The 22,584-nt window shown below is 37.5% G+C and overlaps 1 protein-coding gene across 1 annotated transcript in view; it reads right to left on the bottom strand.

Moving 5' to 3' along the window:
- LOC128638067 (modulator of macroautophagy TMEM150B-like) overlaps window positions 1–22,584 on the bottom strand; it is a 101,957-nt gene that overhangs the window by 1,476 nt on the left and 77,897 nt on the right. The window contains exons 4-6 of the mRNA XM_053689936.1: window positions 20,040–20,107; window positions 19,190–19,317; window positions 3,443–3,620 (exon numbers count right to left, since the gene is read on the bottom strand). Coding sequence (XP_053545911.1) covers window positions 3,443–3,620; window positions 19,190–19,317; window positions 20,040–20,107 — 374 coding nt within the window. The remainder of the gene's footprint in view (window positions 1–3,442; window positions 3,621–19,189; window positions 19,318–20,039; window positions 20,108–22,584) is intronic.

The raw sequence follows: 22,584 nt of genomic DNA, 5'->3' as shown, positions 1-22,584 counted from the left end.
CCTAAACCTCTGGCCTCCCACATCTCCGCCACTAAGCAAACCTATTAACCCCTAAATCGCCGGCCCCAGCATCGCAAAACACTAAATTATACTATTAACACCTAAACCTAACACCCCCTAACTTTAAATAAAATTTACAATATAACTATATTAAAATAAATAAAATCTTACCTGTTAAATAAAAATAAACCTTACATTACACTATAAATTAACCTAACCTTACTATTCTAATAAAATAAATAAATACTACCAATTGAAAAATCTAAATGACCCATTTAAAAAAAAAACTAACACTACGAAAAAAAATAAATCTTAAATTACGAAAAATAAAAACCACTAAGGTTACAAAAAATAATAAAAAAATTATAAAAAATTAAAACAATTACAGCTAATCTAATAGCCCTATAAAAAAAGCCCCGCTCCCCAAAATAAAAACACCCCCTAACCTAAAATAAACTACCAATAGCCCTTTTGTAGGGCATTGCCCTAAGTTAAACAGCTCTTTTACCTGTAAAAAAAAATACAAAGTCCCCCCAACAGTAAAACCCACCACCCAACCAACCCCCCCCCAATAAAAAAACCTAACTCTAAAAAAAACTAAACTACCCATTGGACCTAAAGGGGCATTTGTATAGGCATTGCCCTTAAAAGGGTATTCAGCTCTTTTTCATTGCCCTTAAAAGGGCATTTAGCTCTTTTTCAAAAGCCCAAACCCTAATCTGAAAAAAGACCCCCCAAAAATAAACAAAATACTTAACACTAACCCCAGAATATCTACTCACGGTTGCTGAAGTCCGGACATCCATGAAGCAAAAAGTCTTCATCCAGCCGGCATCATCTTCATCCATTGTGGGGGTGTCTTCTATCTTCATCCAGCGTGGAGCGTCCACTTCATATGGTCCCTGCCATACACTGAAGCTTCAATGCAAGGTAGCTATTTCAAAATGGCGTACCTTACATTCCTATTGGCTGATTTGATTCTTCAAATTCAAATCAGCCAATAGGATGAGAGCTACTGAAATCCTATTGGCTGATTTGAAAAGCCAATAGGATTTCAGTAGCTCTCATCCTATTGGCTGTTCTGAACAGCCAATAGGATTTTAGAAGCTCTAATCCTATTGGCTGATTTTAATTTAAAGAATCAAATCAGCCAATAGGAATGCAAGGTACACCATTTTGAAACGGCTACCTTGCTCTGAAGCTTCAGTGTACGGCGGGGAATGTATGAAGGGGACGCTCTGTGCTGGATGTCTTCACCGCTCCGCGCCACTGGGATGAAGATAGAAGAAGCCCCCGCGATGGATGAAGATGTCCGGACCTCAGCAACCATGAGTAGATATTCTGGGGTTAGTGTTAGGTATTTTTTTTTTTTTTTTTCAGATTAGGGTTTGGGCTTTTGAAAAAAAAACTAAATGCCCTTTTAAGGGCAATGAAAAGAGCTGAATGCCCTTTTAAGGGCAATGCCCATACAAATGCCCCTTTAGGGGCAATGGGTAGCTTAGCTTTTCTAGAGTTAGGTTATTTTATTTTGGGGGGTTGGTTGGGTAATGGGTTTTACTGTTGGGAGGACTTTGTATTTTTTACAGGTAAAAGAGCTGTTTAACTTAGGACAATGCCCTACAAAAGGCCATTTTAAGGGCTATTGGTAGTTTCTTGTAGGCTAGGGGGTGCTTTTATTTTGGGGGGCTTTTTATTTTTATAGCGATATTAGATTAGGTGTAATTGTTTTTATTTTTGATAATTTCGTTTATTATTTTTTGTAAGCTTAGTGTTTTTTATTTTTCGTAATTTAGTGTTTATTATTTTTTGTAATTTTAGATTTTTACATTTTTCTCACAGTGTTTTTTTAACTTTGTAATTTAGATTTTTTTAATTGGTAGTATTTTTTATTTTATTAGAATAGTAAGGTTAGGTTAATTTATAGTTTAATGTTAGGTTTATTTTTATTTCACAGGTAAGTTTTTATTTATTTTAAGATAGTTATATTGTAAAATTGATTTAAAGTTAGAGGGTGTTAGGTTTAGAGGTTAATAGTTTAATTTAGTGTTTTGCAATTTGGGGGGCGGTGGTTTAGGGGTTAATAGGTTATTTAGTGGCGGAGATGTGGGAGGCCGGAGTTTCAGGGGTTAATAGGTTTATTTAGTTGCGGAGATGTGGGAGGCTGGAGGTTAAGGGTTAATAACTTTATTATAGTGTTGGCAATGTTGGGGAGTGGGGGAATAGGGGTTAATAGCTTTATTATAGTGTCACGATGTCGAGGAGCGGCGGAATAAGGGTTATTTACTTTATTATAGTGGCGGCGATGTCGGGGAGCAGTGGAATGGGGTTAATAACTTTTATTAGTGTTGGTGATGTCGGGAGTGGGAGATTAGGGGTTAATAACTTTATTTAGGTGTCGGCAATGTTGGAGGTAGCAGATTAGGGGTGTTTAGACTTGGGGTTTTATGTTAGGGTGTTAGGTTTAAACGTAACTTTTTTTCCCCCATAGACATCAATGGGGCTGCGTTACAGAGATTTTTCTCTCCGCACTTTAGGTGTTTTTTTTAACACTCTCTCCCCATTGATGTCTATGGGGGAAAGCGTGCACAAGCATGTCAAAGCAGCCCTTGGATTTTGTGCGGTATGGAGCTTAACCCCACCATATCGCACGCACAAGGAGGCTTTTCAGTAACTCGTAATGGCAGCGCTATGGAGGGTGAAATAACGCAACTTTTTTGGCATTGGTTTCGCACCCTGTTTAGCACAAAACTCGTAATCTGAATAATGAGTAAAAAATTTGGGTTTCATGTCTCTTAAAGTTTTAGGGTTTGTTTTTGTTTTGTTTATAAAAACAAAAAAAATATTTGTTATTATTTACTTTCTGCAGTGTAGGATCCCCCTTAGCCTCCCACCTCCCTGATCCCTCAAAAAAAAGCTCTCTAACCCTCCCCCTCCCAATGGTATCCACCATCTTATGTACTGACAGCTATCTGCCAAAACCCAGTTTATAAATTTATATTTATATTTTATTTATTTATTATATTTAAAAATTCTGTAGTGTAGTACCCCCCACCTCCCTGCAATCACTACTGTACTATTTTTTTCTGTAGTGCAGCGTCACTTCCCTCCCTCTCCCATCCACAGTATTTTCTCCCACTCCTTCCCCCCCACCGCTATGATGCCCATTTGCCTCACTCCATCCCTCCCAAACCTACGACCAGCACAAACTTAGATCGTTGCAGACAGTGACACAGACCATGTCACTGTCAGTAACGATCACGCAGTCTGCACTCATATGGTAATGGAGCACCAATAGTGCTCTGTTACCATATGAAGGCAGATGCCTACAGCCCATCTGTTGTGTATATTAGAATCAATAGATCTCTATTACTGTTATTCCCTTTATTCTTTTATCACATATTCACTTTGAACAGACCTGCAGTGGTGAAACTGGTAAGGATACTTATGACAATCAATGCTGTGCAAGCTGCACTGAGGAGAAATCTAGTTGGTGCAACCCAATGCCCATCATGGCTTGACTTTACTTTATAGGTCAGGACTGACTGCATCCAAAAATAAACATTACCAGCGACGAATACCAAGAAAGCTCCTACTAGGTGAGCCTCTTCTTGTACAGAAATCTGTATAAGAAAAATAATGGTTAATTAATTAGCATTATTTTGTACACATATAAAAAAATCTTCCTCTCACTGTTTGTGAATGGTCTAAAATACAATAGTTTATTGACCTAGTGTAATTGTTTGTGATATGAAAATGGTGGTGACACAAACTGTAGAAAACATTAATACTTTGTTTCAGCGCCATAAACTAAAATTAGAAAGTAGAAGATTCAAAGACATTGTAAATATGTTGAATAAATAAAATTACCTCACTATATTTATATGAAGGTCTCCAACCTCCTAAAAAAATGTTGCCCTATTATTAGAAAACTATAAAATCTTATTGGATGTCTGAAACCATCAGAAAATTCTACACATGTACAGTTCATAATTGAACAAAACATTCACTTTGCAGTTTTTTTTAAATACTAAAAAAAAAGGCCCTTGTTCCCGCGCAAACCTTCAGGTTCGCCGGAAACATTAGTTATGAAGCAGCGGTCTAAAGACCGCTGCTCCATAACTTGTCCGCTGCCTCTGAGGCTGCGGTCTTCAATCTGCCCGATCCTATACAATCGGGCTGATTGACAATCCCTGCTAGTGGCCAATTTGCAGGGGCAGCATTGCACAAGCAGTTCACCAGATAAATGTTGACAGTGTATGCTGTTGGCATTCAGCAATGTCTGTCGGACATGATACCCTACAGCGTGTCATGTCGGACAGACATTAGTAAATCTACCCCTTACACTTGATTCAAATGATATATTTATCACAAGTATGGCACCTTTATGCTTTTTTGATGCTTGTGAGTTTTAATAAATGTATTTCTCACCATGGTAATAAATATGTTACTATTACAGAAATCGGCATTTTGTCTCTTCGTAACCTTTAAACCAGCAAGTAAATATATGCCTTATCCATTCACAAACTTTATACTTGCTTGGTGGAGGAAGATAGAGAGAATGTGATAGAGACTGTGAAAGAGAATGTTCTCACTCTTGAAGTCAGATGAACTAAGGGACTACAACTCCTAAGAAAGAATGTTTAAAATACTCTTCTAGAGAGGAAGAAGTAGTTGGAAATTATGGACAAGTGTTGCTTGATATGCCCAGGTGTTCTTGTTTTAAATGACATTTTGAAGAATGACTTGGAACCACTGTCTCAGCCTAACAGGGCAATTTCTTATTGGCCAAAAATATTACATTGAATACATGTCCAGGCCTCTGTTAGTTTTCAGCCTTGAACTATCATAGCCAGTTGACTCAGCTTTACCTTTTTAAGATGCTGCATACTTACGGCTAGATTACGAGTTTTGGGTTATGAGGGTTGCGATACTAACTTGCAAGTTATTGTCACCGCTCACTTCCCTACAGCGCAGGTATTACAGGTTTACAAAAACCCAGCTTTATCAGGCAAGAAGTAAGCGTATAGCAAAATTGAGCTCCATACCGCACTCCAATACAAGCGCTGCTGAAAGCTGGGGTGAGCTGGTTTTACGTGCTCGTGCACGATTTCTCCATAGACATCAATGGCGAGCGCCTGCTGAAAAAAAGCCTAACACCTGCAAAAAAGCAGAGTAAAGCTCCGTAATGCAGCCCCATTGATTCCTATGGGGAAACAAAATGTATGTTTACACCTAACACCCTAACATGAACCCCGAGTCTAAACACCCCTAATATTACACTTATTAACCCCTAGTCTGCTGCCCCTGACATCGCCGACACCTACATTATACTTATTAACCCCTAATCTGCCGCCCCCGACATCGCCGCCACCTACATTATATTTATTAACCCCTAATCTGCTGCCCCCAACATCGCCGACACCTACATTATATTTATTAACCCCTAATCTCCCGTCCCCCAATGTCGCCGCAACCTACCTACATTTATTAACCCCTAATCTGCTGCCCCCAACGTCGCCGCCACTATATTAAAGTTATTAACCCCTAAATCTAAGTCTAACCCTAACCCTAACACCCCCTAACTTAAATATAATTTAAATAAATCTAAATAAAAATTCCTATCATTAACTAAATTATTCCTATTTAAAACTAAATACTTACCTATAAAATAAACCCTAAGATAGCTACAATAAAACTAATAGTTACATTGTAGCTAGCTTAGGGTTTATTTTTATTTTACAGGCAAGTTTGTATTTATTTTAACTAGGTAGAATAGTTATTAAATAGTTATTAACTATTTAATAACTACCTAGCTAAAATAAATACAAAAGTACCTGTAAAATAAAACCTTACCTAAGTTACAATAACACCTAACACTACACTATAATTAAATAAATTAACTAAATTAACAACAATTAAATTAAATTAGCTAAAGTACAACCCCCCCATTAAATTACAGAAAATAATAAACAAATTACAAGATATTTAAACGAATTACACCTAATCTAATAGCCCTATCAAAATAAAAATAGCCCCCCCAAAATAAAAAAAAACCCTAGCCTAAACTAAACTACCAATAGCCCTTAAAAGGGCCTTTTGCGGGGCATTGCCCCAAAGTAATCAGCTCTTTTACCTGAAAAAAAAAATACAAACATCCAAGCCAGGCCGAAGTCCTCAACAAAGCCGCTAGGACCACTTTGCCCAGCTTGGATGAAGACTTCTCCTGGCTTTGTTGAGGATTTCGGCCCGGCTTGGATGAAGACTTCTCCCGGTAAGTCGATCTTCAGGGGGTTAGTGTTAGGTTTTTTAAGAGTGTATTGGGTGGGTTTTATTTTTAGGTTAGGGACTTTGGGCTTGCAAAAGAGCTAACTGCCCTTTTAAGGGCAATGCCCATCCAAATGCCCTTTTCAGGGTAATGAGGAGCTTAGGTTTTTTTTAGTTAGTATTTTATTTGGGGGGTTGGTTGTGTGGGTGGTGGGTTTTACTTTCGGGGGGTTGTTTGTATTTTTTTCAGGTAAAAGAGCTGATTTCTTTGGGACAATGCCCCGCAAAAGGCCATTTTAAGGGCTATTGGTAGTTTAGTTTAGGCTAGGTTTTTTTTTTATTTTGGGGAGGCTTTTTTATTTTGATATTGCTATTAGATTAGGTGTAATTTGTTTAAATATCTTGTAATTTGTTTATGATTTTCTGTAATTTAGTGTTTTTTTGTACTTTAGCTAATTTAATTTAATTGATTTAATTGTTGTTAATTTAGTTAATTAATTTATTTAATTATAGTGTAGTGTTAGGTGTTATTGTAACTTAGGTTAGGTTTTATTTTACAGGTACTTTTGTATTTATTTTAGCTAGGTAGTTATTAAATAGTTAATAACTTTTTAATAACTATTCTACATAGTTAAAATAAATACTAACTTGCCTATAAAATAAAATAAATCCTAAGCTAGCTACAATGTAACTATTAGTTATATTGTAGCTAGATTAGGGTTTATTTTACAGTAAGTATTTAGTTTTAAATAGGAATAATTTAGTTAAAGGGACATTATACACTCATTTTTTCTTTGCATAAATGTTTTGTAGATGATCTATTTATATAGCCCATAAAGTTTTATTTTAAAATAAATGTATAGTTTTGCTTTTTTTAAATAACATTGCTCTGATTTTCAGACTCCTAACCAAGCCCCAAAGTTTTATGTGAATACTGTCAGCTACCTTCTCCAGCTTGCTGCTGTTTGTGTAAAGGGTCTTTTCATATGCAAAAGAAGGGGGAGGGGGGAGTGTCTTATTTGACACTCGCAGTGGGCTTTCCAGCTACCTTTTCAACAGAGCCAAACTGACAGCTTCTAAGTAAGTTTTTAAACAGTTTTATACTGGATTTTTATATCAGTATCTGTGCATCTTATTCTTTATAGTAGTGTCTATTACATGCAGTTATATGAAAATGAGTGTATACTGTCCCTTTAATGATAGGATTTTTTATTTAGACTTATTTAAATTATATTTAAGTTAGGGGGTGTTAGGGTTAGGGTTAGACTTAGATTTAGGGGTTAATAACGTTAATATAGTGGTGGTGACATTGGGGGCGGCAGATTAGGGGTCAATAAATGTAGGTAGGTGGCGTTGATGTTAGGGACAGCAGATTAGGGGTTAATAATATTTAACTAATGTTTGCGAGGTGGGAGTGCGGCGGTTTAGGGGTTAATATGTTTATTATAGTGGCGGCGACGTTGGGGGCGGCAGATTAGGGGTTAATAAGTGTAGGTAGGTTGCGGAGACATTGGGGCGGCAGATTAGGGGTTAATAAATATAATGTATGTGTCGGCGATGTTGGGGGCAACAGATTAGGGGTTCATAAATATAATTTAGGTGGCGGCGGTGTCCGGAGCAGCAGATTAGGGGTTAATAAATATAATGCAGGTGTCTGCGATATCGGGGGCGGCAGATTAGGGTTAATAAGTGTAAGATTAGGGGTATTTAGACTCGGGTTTCATGTTAGGGTGTTAGGTGTAGACATACATTTTATTTCCCCATAGGAATCAATGGGGCTGCATTAAGGAGCTTTATGCTGCTTTTTTCTAAGCTGGCTCTCCGCGTTGATTCCTATGGGGAAATCGTGCACAAGCACGTACGACCAGCTCACCACTGACATAAGCAGCGCTGGTATTGGAGTGCGATAATGAGCAAAATTTTGCTCAACGCTCACTTCTTGCCTTTTAACGCCGGTATTGTAAAAACTCGTAATACCAGCGCTGTAGGTAAGTGAGCGGTGAGAGAAAACTGCTTGTTAGCACCGCATAGCCTCTAACACAAAACTCGTAATCTAGGTGACTGATAGGCAGTTCTAACCCAAACATTTGCTTATCTAAAAAAACTACTGAAATCTATATGGACGAATATGCACCTACTAACATTTCATGTTAAGAGCTACAAATTTTTTTTCAATCCGAATAAATCCTACTCTCGATTGGATTACATTCTAGTTGACCATTTATTCTTAAACTATTTAGAATCATCCCAAATTTAATCTACTACATGGTCGGATCACTCTGGAGTGATTAGCCCTTTAAATCGGCCTTCATGACCCATTAAGCCCTTCATCTGGCGTCTAGATGACACCATTCTCTCAGAACCACTTTTTAAACAATCTATTGAAGAAACTTTGCAAACCTTTTTCCATGAAAATTTAACAGCTAACGTGGATATGAGACTTGTATGGGAAACACATAAATACGCCATTAGGGGGGAGCTAATTAAGATTAAGGCAGCAAAAACGAAACACCGGTCACAATACCATCAGCTCACACAAAAATTAATTGATCTTGATCAATCACACAAACTCAATCCTTTGAATGAAGAAATCTTTAAAGACTTAACTGAACACAGATCTAAATTAAACAAATTATTAAACATTAAATCCCAGAAACAAGCTTTCTATTTAAAACAAAGATTCTTTGCTGAGGGGAACAGAGCAGGCAAGCTTCTTGCAAGAGCAATTAGACAAAAACAAAATTCTCTGTATGTATACCATTTAAAACAAGATGTAAGTAAAAAGATAGAGGATACTACCTCTATTTCTGAATTATTTAGAACATTTTACGCACAGCTCTATGACTTGTTCCCCAACAGGAAAGACTCAGATCAAGCGATCAAATGTACAACTTATTACTATGCCCACATTACAACCAGAGATGGTGAACTCACTCCAGCAACCCATCAATGCACAAAAAATAGAAATGGCAATTAAAATCCTAAAAATAGGGAAAGTTCCAGGGCCCCATGGGTTCACCAGCCTCTATTTTAAAACATACAAACAGATATTAATTCCACATCTCCTTGCCCTTTTTCAGTCTATAGATCAAAACATGCCCATGTCCCCTAGAATGTTAGTAGCTTAATATATCAGTTCTGCCTAAAGCAGGAAAAGCTCCAGATCAGCCAGCCAATTTCAGACCTATCTCTCTCTCTCCGTAATGTTGATCTAAAAATGTATGCAAAAGTTTTAGCAAATAGACAAAACACAGTTCTCGCTTTTTTGATACATACGGACCAAACAGGATTTGTACCTGGCTGAGAAGCCAGGGACAATACGACACGTATATTACATCTTATGCAATATGTTTCCCTTTACAAAATTCCCTCAGTCTTCCAGTCAACAGATGCTGAAAAGGCTTTTGACAGGTTGAACTGAACTTTTTTAAAGCTTGCCCTTCAAAAATTTGGAGTCTCAGAGAAATTCATATCTAATATATTAGCACTTTATGCCCAACCGACAGCAAGAGTAAAGGTGAATGGTATCCTTTCTGACTCATTCCACATTAAGAATGGAAAGAGACAGGGGTGTCCCTTGTCTCCTTTGCTGTTCGTGCTTTCTATGGAGATATAAGCAATTAAAATAAGAAGTAACCCAGAATTAACGGCTCCACAAATAGGCCACACAATATAAAGCAACACTGTTTGCTGATGACCTATTACTTTTCTTGACAAACCTAATGCAATCTTTACCGAAGATACGCACCCTATTAGATGAGTATAGCAGGGCATCTAATTATGTAATAAACTCTTCCAAATCTGAATTACTTCCTATGGAAATGTCCCCAAGAGAGAGCAAATTTTTAAGGACTGACAATCCATACCAAATTCAATCAAAATCTCTAAAATATTTAGGTATCCATCTATCACCAAATCCACAATACCTGTTTAAATATAACTATGAAAAATTCATACATGATTTTAATTCCTTAATTATGGCATGGCTGCCCAAATCATCAATAAATTGGATTGACAGGATCAATGTAGTTAAAATGAACCTCATACCCAAATTGCTTTATGTCTTTCAGACAGTAACAAATTAACTTCCAACTCCCTATGTTCCCACACTTCAATCTATCATAAATTCATACATTTGGCCCCCCCAAAAAAACAAGAATAGCAAAAAAAAAAACTCTTTACCTATCGACTGATAGAGGAGGATTGGAGTCCCAGACCTTCAAGCTTATAAAAATGCTACAATATTGCAAAGAATAGTAGACTGGAGTTACTAATCCAATACATCATCCAAGGCTTAGGTTTCCTTGGAACATTCTATTCTTTCAATTTTCCCTCTTCTTTTTTCTTTTCTTTCTCTATATCGATTATCTAAATTAGTACTAAGCACAAACCTCCATAAACTATTTATCAAGGTCAGTGGATTTTGTTTCACTCAGTTTATTATAAGACTACTTGCTCATTGAATTACAATTTATAACTTTCTGTTGGCATATCTCTAAGGTTCAATGAATGAAGCCTTCAACTCATTCTGGAGCTCTTACTAGGAGCTATGTTAAAACTTATGTATAACTGTAAAAAGCTGACAGGAAAATATCACCTGAGCATCTCTATGTAAAAAAGGAAGATATTTTACCTCACAATTTCCTCAGCTCAGCAGAGTAAGTTCTGTGTAAAAAGTTATACTCAGCTGCTCCCAGCTGCAAGTAAACACATTTAAAAAAATGAAGAAATGAACAGCAGCCAATCAGCATCAGCAGTGCTGAGGTCATGAACTCTTACTGTGATTTCATGAGATTTCACTTAACTCATGAGATTTCATAGTAAGCTTCCTTTACCTGATTGGTGAAATAATAGAGTGCACGATGCTAGTCCCTTCAGATGTCCCAGGACAAACACACTAAAATGCTGCTTAGAAATCCTTTACAATGGGAGGTGGCTACTGAGGAACTTTTGAGGTAAAATATCTTTCTTTTTTACATAGAGATGTTCAGGTGATATTTTCTAATCAGCTTTTTACAGCTATGCTGCATCACTTTCAAGTGTTTAAACATTTGGGTATTATGGCCCTTTAATGTTTAACCCCTTAACGACTGAGGACGTGCAGGGTACGTCCTCAGAAAAAAGGCAGTTAATGCCTGAGAACGTACCCTGCACGTCCTCAGTGTGGAAAGCAGCTGGAAGCGATCCTGATCACTTCCAGCTGTTTTCCGGTTATTGCAGGATGCCTCGATATTGAGGCATCCTGCAATAACATTTTTTACCCCTCCGGTGCAGAGAGAGCCACTCTGTGGCCCTCTCTGCACCGGACATCGATGGCCGCATTCGTTGGTGGGTGGGAGCTGAAGTGGGAGGTGGGTGGGCGGCCATCGATGGCTTCTTGGTAAAAGAGGGGGGCGGGATCGGGGGCGGTATCGCCGGGGGCGCGCACGGGCGCGCGCGCGTGCACGGGGGGTGGTGGGCGGGCGCGTGCACGGGGAGGGAGCGGGTGGGAACCACTTACACTACAGAAAGGCTTTTTTTATTATGGGGAGAAAGGAGGGATAAAATCCCTGAATAAAGTAATCTAAGGGATCTGGGAGGGGGTGGGGGATTAGTCTTGGGGGGGGGGGGGGAAGCTACACTGCAGAAAAAAATAAAATAAAAAAAAAATAGACATTTTTACATGCAAACTGGGTACTGGCAGACAGCTGCCAGTACCCAAGATGGCCCCCAATAAGGCAGAGGGGGAGGGTTAGGAAGCTGTTTTTGGGGGGATCAGGGAGGTTTGGGGCTAAGGGGGGGATCTTACACAGCAGCATATGTAAATATGCTATATATAAAAAAAGGATACCTTTTATTTTAGTACTGGCAGACTTTCTGCCAGTACTTAAGATGGCGGGGACAATTTTTGGGGTGGGGGAGGAAAGAGAGCTCTTTGGGAGGGATCAGGGGGTCTGATGTGTCAGGTGGGAAGCTGATCTCTACACTAAAGCTAAAATTAACCCTGCAAACTCCATACAAGCTACCTAATTAACCCCTTCATTGCTGGGCATAATTCACGTGTTGTGCGCAGTGGCATTTAGCGGCCTTCTAATTACCAAAAAGCAACACCAAATCCATATATGTCTGCTATTTTTGAACAAAGGAGACCCCAGAGAAGCATTTACAACCATTTGAGCCATAATTGCACAAAATGTTTGTAAATGATTTCAGTGAGAAATCTAAAATTTTGAAAAATTTAACGTTTTTCTTTATTTGATCGCATTTGGCGGTGAAATGGTGGCATGAAATATACCAAAATGGGCGTAGATCAATACTTTGGGTTGTCTACTACACTACACTAAAGCTAAAATTACCCCAAAAAGCTCCCTACATGCTCCCTTATTAACCCCTTCCCTGCTGTGCATAATACACGCATGGTGCGCAGTGGCATTTAGCGGCCTTCTAATTACCAAAAAGCAACGTCAAAGCCATATATGTCTGCTATTTCTGAACAAAGGGGATTCCAGAGAAAAATTTACAACCATTTATGCCATAATTGCACAAGCTGTTTGTAAATAATTTCAGTGACAATCCTAAAGTTTGTGAAAAAATTTGTGAAAAAGTGAACAATTTTTTTTATTTGATCGCATTTGGTGGTGAAATAGTGGCATGAAATATACCAAAATGGGCCTAGATCAATACTTTGGGATGTCTTCTAAAAAAAAATATATACATGTCAAGGGATATTCAGGTATTCCTGACAGATATCAGGGTTCCAATGTAACTAGCGCTCATTTTGAAAAAAAGTGGTTTGTAAATAGCAAAGTGCTACTTATATTTATTGCCCTATAACTTGCAAAAAAAAGCAAAGAACGTGTAAACATTGGGTATTTCTAAACTCTGGACAAAATTTAGAAATTATTTAGCATGGGTGTTTTTTGGTGGTTGTAGATGTGTAACAGATTTTGGCGGACAAAGTTAGAAAAAGTGTGTTTTTTTCCATTTTTTCCTCATATTTTATATTTTCTTTTATAGTAAATGATAAGATATGATGAAAATAATGGTATCTTTAGAAAGTCCATTTAATGGCGAGAAAAACGGTATATAATATGTGTGGGTACAGTAAAAGAGTAAGAGGAAAATTACAGCTAAACACAAACACTGCAAAAATGTAAAAATAGCCTTGGTCCCAAATGGACAGAAAATGGAAAAGTGCTGTGGTCATTAAGGGGTTAAGGAAAAAGGAAGGGAGAGACATGTAAGAATTTCCTATACAGCGGAATGGACTTCAAGGCATGTTTTTCCTTTTTCTTCTTTATTTTTTCTTTTTTGAGTTTATACGAATGCTAAAGAACCAAAAGAACACGCTTGATAAAGGTCACTGTGAGACCGAAACGCGTTGACTAGGTAAGGACAATTCTATTCTTATACCCTTTGGAAAGCAACCTACACTATTGTATATTTTTCCTTTGGCAGAAGGATTACTCAGAAGACCAACAATCGAAATTTACACCTTTTCGTCTAACAACACTCATCCACTGAACATAGGAGCCGTTACTGACATACAAACACTGAAGTTGGGGCACCTAAGTATTTTTTCATTATCTGACTTTAAGCTTTTTGGAACTTCAGCTTACACATTTTTTATAAACCATTCTAAGTGCTAAAGACTTTATTATTTAAAGGCACAACTTATCACCGTTGATTCACAGCCTTTTTTTTCTCACTTTTTTCCCATTTTTGGATTTTAGCTTTGACTTTTATATCTGTTTTTATTTGACTTTTTCTGGTTTCAGACAGTGTACCAAGTTTACTAACATTTTTTATACATCATATACTATTTATTGAGTAGTTTTTATTTAGTATTGTTAATCACATGGATCCATGATATATGTGTATGTACTGTTTTTAAGTTTTGTCAATAAATTGTTATTTTAATATCAGTATTGTCACCAGTGGCACTTTATACATAGTTCCATTCAGACCCAGCCTCCTCCAGGGTGGCACTTTGGTATATTTCTGATTACTTACGCTACCTAAGTGTCAGCTAGATTATGAGTTTGGCATTATGAGTGAAAAAGCAGCGTTATGCTTCATAACGCTGCTTTTTCCCTAACACCACTATTACAAGTCTTGCAGGTATAGGTGTACCGCACACTTTTTTGGCCGTCACGCAATGTCAGTACCGCACTTTAAAAAAAAGTCCTTTTTCAATGGGACTCCCAGAACGCTGGTATTATGAGTTTTGCTGTGAGGCCAAAAAGTGAGCGGTACACCCTATACCAACAAGATTCGTACCCCCATCTAAAGTCAGTAGTTATGAGTTTTATGCTACAAAGCTGTAGCATAAAACTCATGACTAAACTGTCACAAAGTACACTAACACCCATAAACTACCTATTGACCCCTAAACCGAGGCCCTCCCGCATTGCAAATAATAAAATAAAATGATTAACCCCTAGTCTTTCGCTGCGGACATCGCCGCCACTTAAAAAATGTATTAACCCCTATTCCGCCACTCCCGGCATCGTTGCCACTATAATAAAATTATTAACCCCTAATCTGCCGTCGGCCCACTCCGCCGCTATAATAAACTTATTAACCCCTAAACCTAACCCTAATGTAACCCTAACCCTAACACCCCCTAACTTAAATATAATTAAAATAAATCTAAATAAAACCTACTATTATTAACTAATTCCTATTTAAAACTAAATACTTGCTTACCTGTAAAATAAATCCTAAACTAGCTACAATATAACTAATAGTTACATTGTAGCTATCTTAGGTTTTATTTTTATTTCACAACTAAGTTTGTATTTATTTTAACTAGGTAGACTAGTTAGTAAATACTTATTAACTATTTACTAGCTACCTAGTTAAAATAAATACAAAGTTACCTGTAACGGGCGGGTTTTATTTTTAGCTTAGGGTTTTGGGCAATGTAAAAGAGCTAAATGCCCTTTTAAGGGCAATGCCCATCCAAATGCCTTTTCAGGGCAATGGTTAGCTTAGGTTTATTTAGATAGGATTTTATTTGGGGGGGGTTGGTTGTGTGGGTGGTGGGTTTCACTGTTGGGGGGTTGTTTGTATTTTTTTTTTTACAGGTAAAAGAGCTGATTTGTTTGGGGCAATGCCCCACAAAAGGCCCTTTTAGGGGCTATTGGCAGTTTACTGTAGGCTAGGGTTTTTTTTTTTATTTTGGGGGGCTTTTTATTTTGATAGGGCTATAAGATTATGAGTAATTCTTATTTTTGATAATTTCTTTTTTATTTTGTTTAATTTAGTGTTTATTTTTTTGTTGTAATTTAGATAAATGCATTTTGTTAATTTAATTTATTTAATTTTATTGTAATGTTAGGTGTTAGTGTAACTCAGGTTAGGTTTTATTTTACAGGTAACTTTGTCTACCTAGTTAAAATAAATACAAACAGCTGTGAAATAAAAATAAAACCTATTAGTTATATTGTAGCTAGCTTAGGGTTTATTTTACAGGTAAGTAAGTATTTAGTTTTAAATAGGAATTATTTAGTTATTAATAGTAAGTTTTATTTAGAATTATTTTAATTATATTAAAGTTAGGGGGTGTTAGGGTTACGTTAGGGTTAGACTTAGAGTTACGTTAGGGCTTAATATATTATTTAGTGTTAGTGATGTGGGAGGCCAGAGGTTTAGGGGTTAATAACTTTAGTATAGTGGCGGCGGCGACATTGGGGGCAGCAGATTAGGGGTTAATAAATTTATGTAGGTGGCGGTGACAATGGGGGAGGCAGATTAGGGATTAATACGTGTAATCTAGGTGTCTGCGATGTCGGGGGCGGCAGATTAGGGGTGTTTAGACTCTGGGTTTATGTTAGGGTGTTAGGTTTAAACATAAAGTTTTTTCCCCATAGACATCAATAGGGCTGCGTTACGGAGCTTTACGCTCCGTGATTGCAGGTGCTAGGCTTTTTTTTTAGCCGGCTCTCCCCATTGATGTCTATGGGGAAATCGTGCACGAGCACGTCAAAACACCGCTTGTATTTGGGTGAGGTATGGAGCCCATTGCAACCATATCACCCTCACAAGCCGTTTTTTTGCAAACCTGTAATAGCAGCGCTATGAAAGGTGAGCAGTGAAAATAAGTTGCAAGTAATTAGCGAGCCAGCTATAACGCAAAACTCGTAATCTGGCTGTGTAAAATAGAATTGTATTCAAATGGAGGAATGCTGTAAAGTTTTATAATATGCCTGTAAACATTTTAATTTCTTTTAAATAAAAGTTATTATAAATATATATATTTTACTCCTGTCTGATTACAGACCCTGCAAGAAAGTTGCTGAACAAATTAACTCTAAAAGGACATGGAACTATAAAGGAAATCTATGCAGATAATATAGCAAAGAGACAAAAAAGGAGAAGAGAAACAGTAAGAAAGCAATGGGAAGGTGATATAAGGAAGAGGAAAATTACATAGTGAGACATAGGGAGAGAACAAGTGAGAAGGGCACAAGGGGCTGTGAGGAAGGGAACGAGAGCTGTTAGATAGTATATGGGGAAGTGAGCAGAGACACATGAAAGAGAGCTGTTAGATAGTATATGGGGAAGTGAGCAGAGACACATGAAAGAGAGCTGTTAGATAGTATATGGGGAAGTGAGCAGAGACACATGAAAGAGAGCTGTTAGATAGTATATGGGGAAGTGAGCAGAGACACATGAAAGAGAGCTGTTAGATAGTATATGGGGAAGTGAGCAGAGACACATGAAAGAGAGCTGTTAGATAGTATATGGGGAAGTGAGCAGAGACACATGAAAGAGAGCTGTTAGATAGTATATGGGGAAGTGAGCAGAGACACATGAAAGAGAGCTGTTAGATAGTATATGGGGAAGTGAGCAGAGACACATGAAAGAGAGCTGTTAGATAGTATATGGGGAAGTGAGCAGAGACACATGAAAGAGAGCTGTTAGATAGTATATGGGGAAGTGAGCAGAGACACATGAAAGAGAGCTGTTAGATAGTATATGGGGAAGTGAGCAGAGACACATGAAAGAGAGCTGTTAGATAGTATATGGGGAAGTGAGCAGAGACACATGAAAGAGAGCTGTTAGATAGTATATGGGGAAGTGAGCAGAGACACATGAAAGAGAGCTGTTAGATAGTATATGGGGAAGTGAGCAGAGACACATGAAAGAGAGCTGTTAGATAGTATATGGGGAAGTGAGCAGAGACACATGAAAGAGAGCTGTTAGATAGTATATGGGGAAGTGAGCAGAGACACATGAAAGAGAGCTGTTAGATAGTATATGGGGAAGTGAGCAGAGACACATGAAAGAGAAATAGAGTGAGATTACTAAATGTGAAGAAATATTAGCTACCGGCTAAAAAAGGGATTATGGGCTGTTTTTATCCTCACTGTAATTAGGATGAATGGCTGCATATGCAATATATATTTATAAATTGTATCAGTGATTGGTGGCTATATGCAGCTCTCTGTACATAATACCTTTACTCTGGCTACTTAGGAGGAGACCAATATAGGAAATATCATGCTGTACAACAGGATATTGATGTATGGTAACTGTTTTTTTACCACTATCATTTGCATGTGGTACTGCCTATTAAATACCTTTATTTATTGGTTAAATTGTCTTTGTGTGCAGGGATTATTAGCTATATATACTGTACATCCCCTATGTATAGAGGATTACTAATCTATTTATCTGCCTGTTCTTTTATAACTATTGTGGGGCCAATATTTTAAAGTGAGAGCGAACATGATACAATGTAGCGTATCATGTCCGCAGCACATCGATAAATGGCAACAGCATATGCTGTCGGCATTTATCATTGCACAAGCAGTTCTGATGAACTGCTTGTGCAATGCCGCCCCCTGCAGATTCGTGGCCAATCAGCCGCTAGCAGGGGGTGTCAATCAGCCCGATCATATAGGATCGGGCAGATTGATGTCCGCAGCCTCAGAGCAGGCGGACAAGTTATGGAGCAGCGGTCTTTAAACCGTTGCTTCATAGCTGCTGTTTCCGATGAGCCTGAAGGCTCGCGTGGAAACAGGGGCATCAAGCTGTATTTGGAGCTTGATAATTCAGTCTCATTGAGTCTTCAGTGGGTATTACTGCTTAATGGCTGTTCCATTTACTTGGGTCTACTTAAAGTGATTGTAAAGTTTAATGAATAAGTGCCCGGTATCTAAAAATAATCTTAAAAACAGGGGGCACTTTTTAAAAATACATACCTTTGCGTTATGGTAAACATAACGCCGATCCACTGCCCGCAGCTCATGCTTTCTTTAGCAGATCAATGACAAATCTGGTTTGATCAATGACAATCGTTGTGTGCCTCCTTTGGCGTCCAGCTCATGGGGCATGCAACGACTGGAGGAAGCCGGATCATCATTGATCTGCTAATGAAATCAGGAGTTGCGGGCAGAGGATCGGAGTTATGTTTATCATAACGCAAAAGGTAAGTATAATAAAAAAGAAGCGTCTTTGTAAAGTTTAATGAAATAAAGTGTCCCTGTTTTTATGATTATTTTTAGATACCCGGCACTTATTCATTAAACTTTACAATCACTTTATATAAGCTAGAGCGAGAGTAACAAAAATTGATGGAAAATGTGGAAAAAGAAGGAATACATCAAGAGTGGGCAATGAGGAATGCAACAAGAAAAAGTAGTATTTGTGAATAAATGATTTAAGTAGGAAGGACTTCATGGTCTTTACAATAAACAGTGTATTTATTTTTTTGAGATTGTTAGTATTCTTACAACAAAAATGTTAAAAGGGCAGTACACTTAAAATAAAACTTTTATGATTCTGATAGAGCAAGCAATTTTAAACAACTTTCCTATTTACCTTCTATTAAAAAAAATTGCTTTGTTCGTTCAGCAGTCTTTGTTGAAGAGGATATCTAGGTAGGCTCAGGAGCAGCAATGAAAAAAAACTTAAAATGAGTGCAACAAAATCTCACCTGAACATTTCCAGCTATGGATGTTCCCAAGGCACACAAACACCCCATGACCAAGCTTGCTGAGTTCAGATGGGAGTTATAGCCATAGTCTCTGAGTTGCTGAAATCTCAATACTACAATCCAGGCAGCTAAACAGAGAGAAGAAGCTGAATTAATGGATATTATTATTATTAATAAAATATATTAATAAAAATGTTTATTTTGATTGGGTAATAAAATACACACCGTCCACCATTCAATTTATATAGGTGTTTTTGCTGCCCTATAAAATAGCTTTTCATTATTCCTTCTTTCTATCTCTTTGTTTATGTAGTATATTTTTTCTGCATTGAGTATTAGACTTTAAAGACTTTGTACCAGGTTAAGGCATTTTTAATAAGAAGGGACTTTGTGTGGGCATTGGAAAAGCTCACAGGTGTGAAATACTGTCACTAGTACTGTTTAGCAGTTCCTGTAGGAAAATAATTATTGTTGCAATTATTTTCCAGCTGCTGCATTGTAACTGTTGGATATTCCCCAACAGGAATGTGATGGCTCACAATCTGCAGTTGGTAACAAGATGATGCTATGGGAAAACACTTTTCATTATCAGCTGTGAAAGTCTAGGGTCCAGCCCAAAGTATGCAAATGTTTCCTTCTGTTATTTTGTAGTATGAGAAGAAACTGATTAATATACATCTAATGTTTTATGTTCCAAATTGTAAATATTGTAGAATTTGTATCACCTCTAGATAATGGTGAGATTGGTTGACCAGTCTAAATTTACACAGAAATAGCAAAGCCTAATTCAAATTGCTTTTAGTGAATACAAGCTGAATGTTAGCTGAAGAATTAAGCCTTTAACACTTACCAAAAAATGCCCCAATATTAAGAACTTGTCCAAATAAACAGCTCTGGGGTGGGAATGCTCCACAAATGCTGTCCAAAAAAACAAATCCATGTATTTATCATATTATACTTAGTTCCACTAGTTATTTAAACATGGTATTTATCTTAATTCGGAAACAACATCACCACATACAAATGCTCCCTGTATGATCAATTATAGTTAAAAAAAACCCCATAATAATAAGCACTTTGACAATTATAAAAATTAACAAAATTAACAACCCAAAAAATTCACATGTCCACTGTGCCCAAAATGAAATAAAAGCAAAGGAATGATATTGCGGTATTGTAAGTAAGTATCTTTGAGAAAATCCCAATCTGGGTGTGAAAAGCATCAGATAAGATCTCCTGTGAGTATCCGGTGTTTTGTTGCAACTATATAGTTTATTTAACTAAACACAATAAAAAATGTTTTCACACCATGGGGCCGATTTATGAAAGTGCGGATGGACATGATCCGCTGTAGCAATCATGTCCGCTGCACATCAATAAATAAAGAGAGCATACGCTCTCGGCATTTATCATTGCACAAGCAGTTCAGGTGAACGGCTTGTGCAATGCCCCGTAGCCTCAGAGGCGGTGGACGAGTTAAGGAGCAGCGGCCTTAAGACCGCTGCTTCTTAACTCCTGTTTCCGGTGAGACTGAAGGCTCGCGCGGAAACAGCTGCATTCGGAGCTTGATGGATCGGCACCCATATCTTGGACCCTGTCATGCATGGATTAGCCTTCTATATGTTGAAGCCATTGTTAAAGTCTGACTTTTTCATGATGACAGTTTGTTTACAGGGTCAGGCGTAAAAATTCCGCTGAGGTTTGGATGATGATTTAGCACTTAAAGGGTTAGAAATTCTTCCACATGGGTGCTTAAATAAAAGACTTTATTTTAATTAACATTAAATAAGTAATGATATAAAGCTATTTTTGTTTACAACCAAAGCTTCTACATACCTTCAATATAATGTTTAAGTTATCCTGAAACGAACAGTAACGACCGCCCATAAAAGGAGGAAGAGTTTATGCTAATGCAGCTTCCACCCCCACCCAATGGAGAAGCGGCTGTGTCCGTTCATTTTAATATGCCTGTGATGTAATGTCTTTTCCCTTAGCATGCACGCTTGCTATTTTCACATGCGCACTTTGGACAGAAACATATATTTGTGTTTCTTTTAATCGCATTACACCGGCTTCCAATGCTTAAAGCGTGACACTCCGCTGGGTAAGTGGAGAGAGGAGGGCGATTCTGTGCATGCTTTTGCAATAAAATAGTTTAGATACGCATGTGGGCTGCCATAATGTTTCTACCTAGGTAGAACTTTGTAACAGGGCCATGTAATGAATATAAAATGGGTTTGGCACAGATTTAAATTTAGAATTAAAATTACAAGGAAAGAAAAGAGAACTTTAAAGAGGTACCTATTAGAAAGATATTTATTATATTAGAAGGTTTGAATAAGTTAAAGATTTTTTTGGGGTTTCCTATTCCTTTAACTATTATTGTTACATTGTACAGATATAAAAATAAGTTAAAGCAGCTATAAAGTGTTTAGTCTGTAGCTTTGTACTTAACACAATGCAATGCTATGAGTTCTTCAGGGTGATCCATAATGTCCGTGTGCCAATCCCTTAAAGATACATACACACATGTTTCTATGGTTTTGAAGCACAACAGGTTAATTTCACACATGTCATCTATTAGTATCCCTACACACTATTAAAAGGGATCAATCATAATACAAGTCATTCAACCTGTAATGGGATCACTAAACCCCCTATATCACCATTCTGTTCTTCATCGTTTACATTTTTTGTCATTTTGATATAAACATCTTAACTAAGATTTTAGAGACTTTGGGACATATTTATCAAGCTCCGTATGAAGTTTGAGGCCCCTTGTTTCCAGCAAGCCTGAAGGCTCACCAGAAACAGAAGTTATTAAGAAGTTATGAAGCAGCGGTCTAAAGAACGCTGCTCCATACCTTGTCCGCCTGCTCTGAGGCGGTGGACAGAAATCAACCTGATCGAATTCGATCAGGTTGATTGACACCCCCTGCTCTAGCGGCCGATTGAAGAACTGCTGGTGCAATGATAAATGCCGACAGCGTATGCTGTCTGCATTTATCGATGGGCAGTGGAAATAATATGCTACTTCGTATCATGTCCGCTCGCAGATTGTTAAATATATCCCTTTGTGTTGTTTTTAGAGGTAATGATATTGTCAGAAGCATTTGGTGATTGTGATCTTGGGTAAAACACACTGAAAATACCAGACAAAGTTCACATCTGCTGAAAACAAGAGCAAGATTGTGATCAACTGTTCAATAAACAGAAATTATGGGATAGATTTTAATCTAACCCAGCAAATTAAACTCCTTCAAATTATTAGAGAGTAAATACAATTCAGTTTCTCCAACTTGTCATCTGTAAAATAGACCAGTGTTTCTAATTTCCATTCCTCAAGGCACACTATCAAGATAGATTAGCACAGATGAAGTAATCATCTGATCTGT

Source organism: Bombina bombina, chromosome 8 (genome assembly GCF_027579735.1).
Source record: "Bombina bombina isolate aBomBom1 chromosome 8, aBomBom1.pri, whole genome shotgun sequence".
Taxonomy (NCBI): Eukaryota; Metazoa; Chordata; class Amphibia; order Anura; family Bombinatoridae; genus Bombina; species Bombina bombina.
This window is presented reverse-complemented; position numbering and strand designations above follow the sequence as displayed.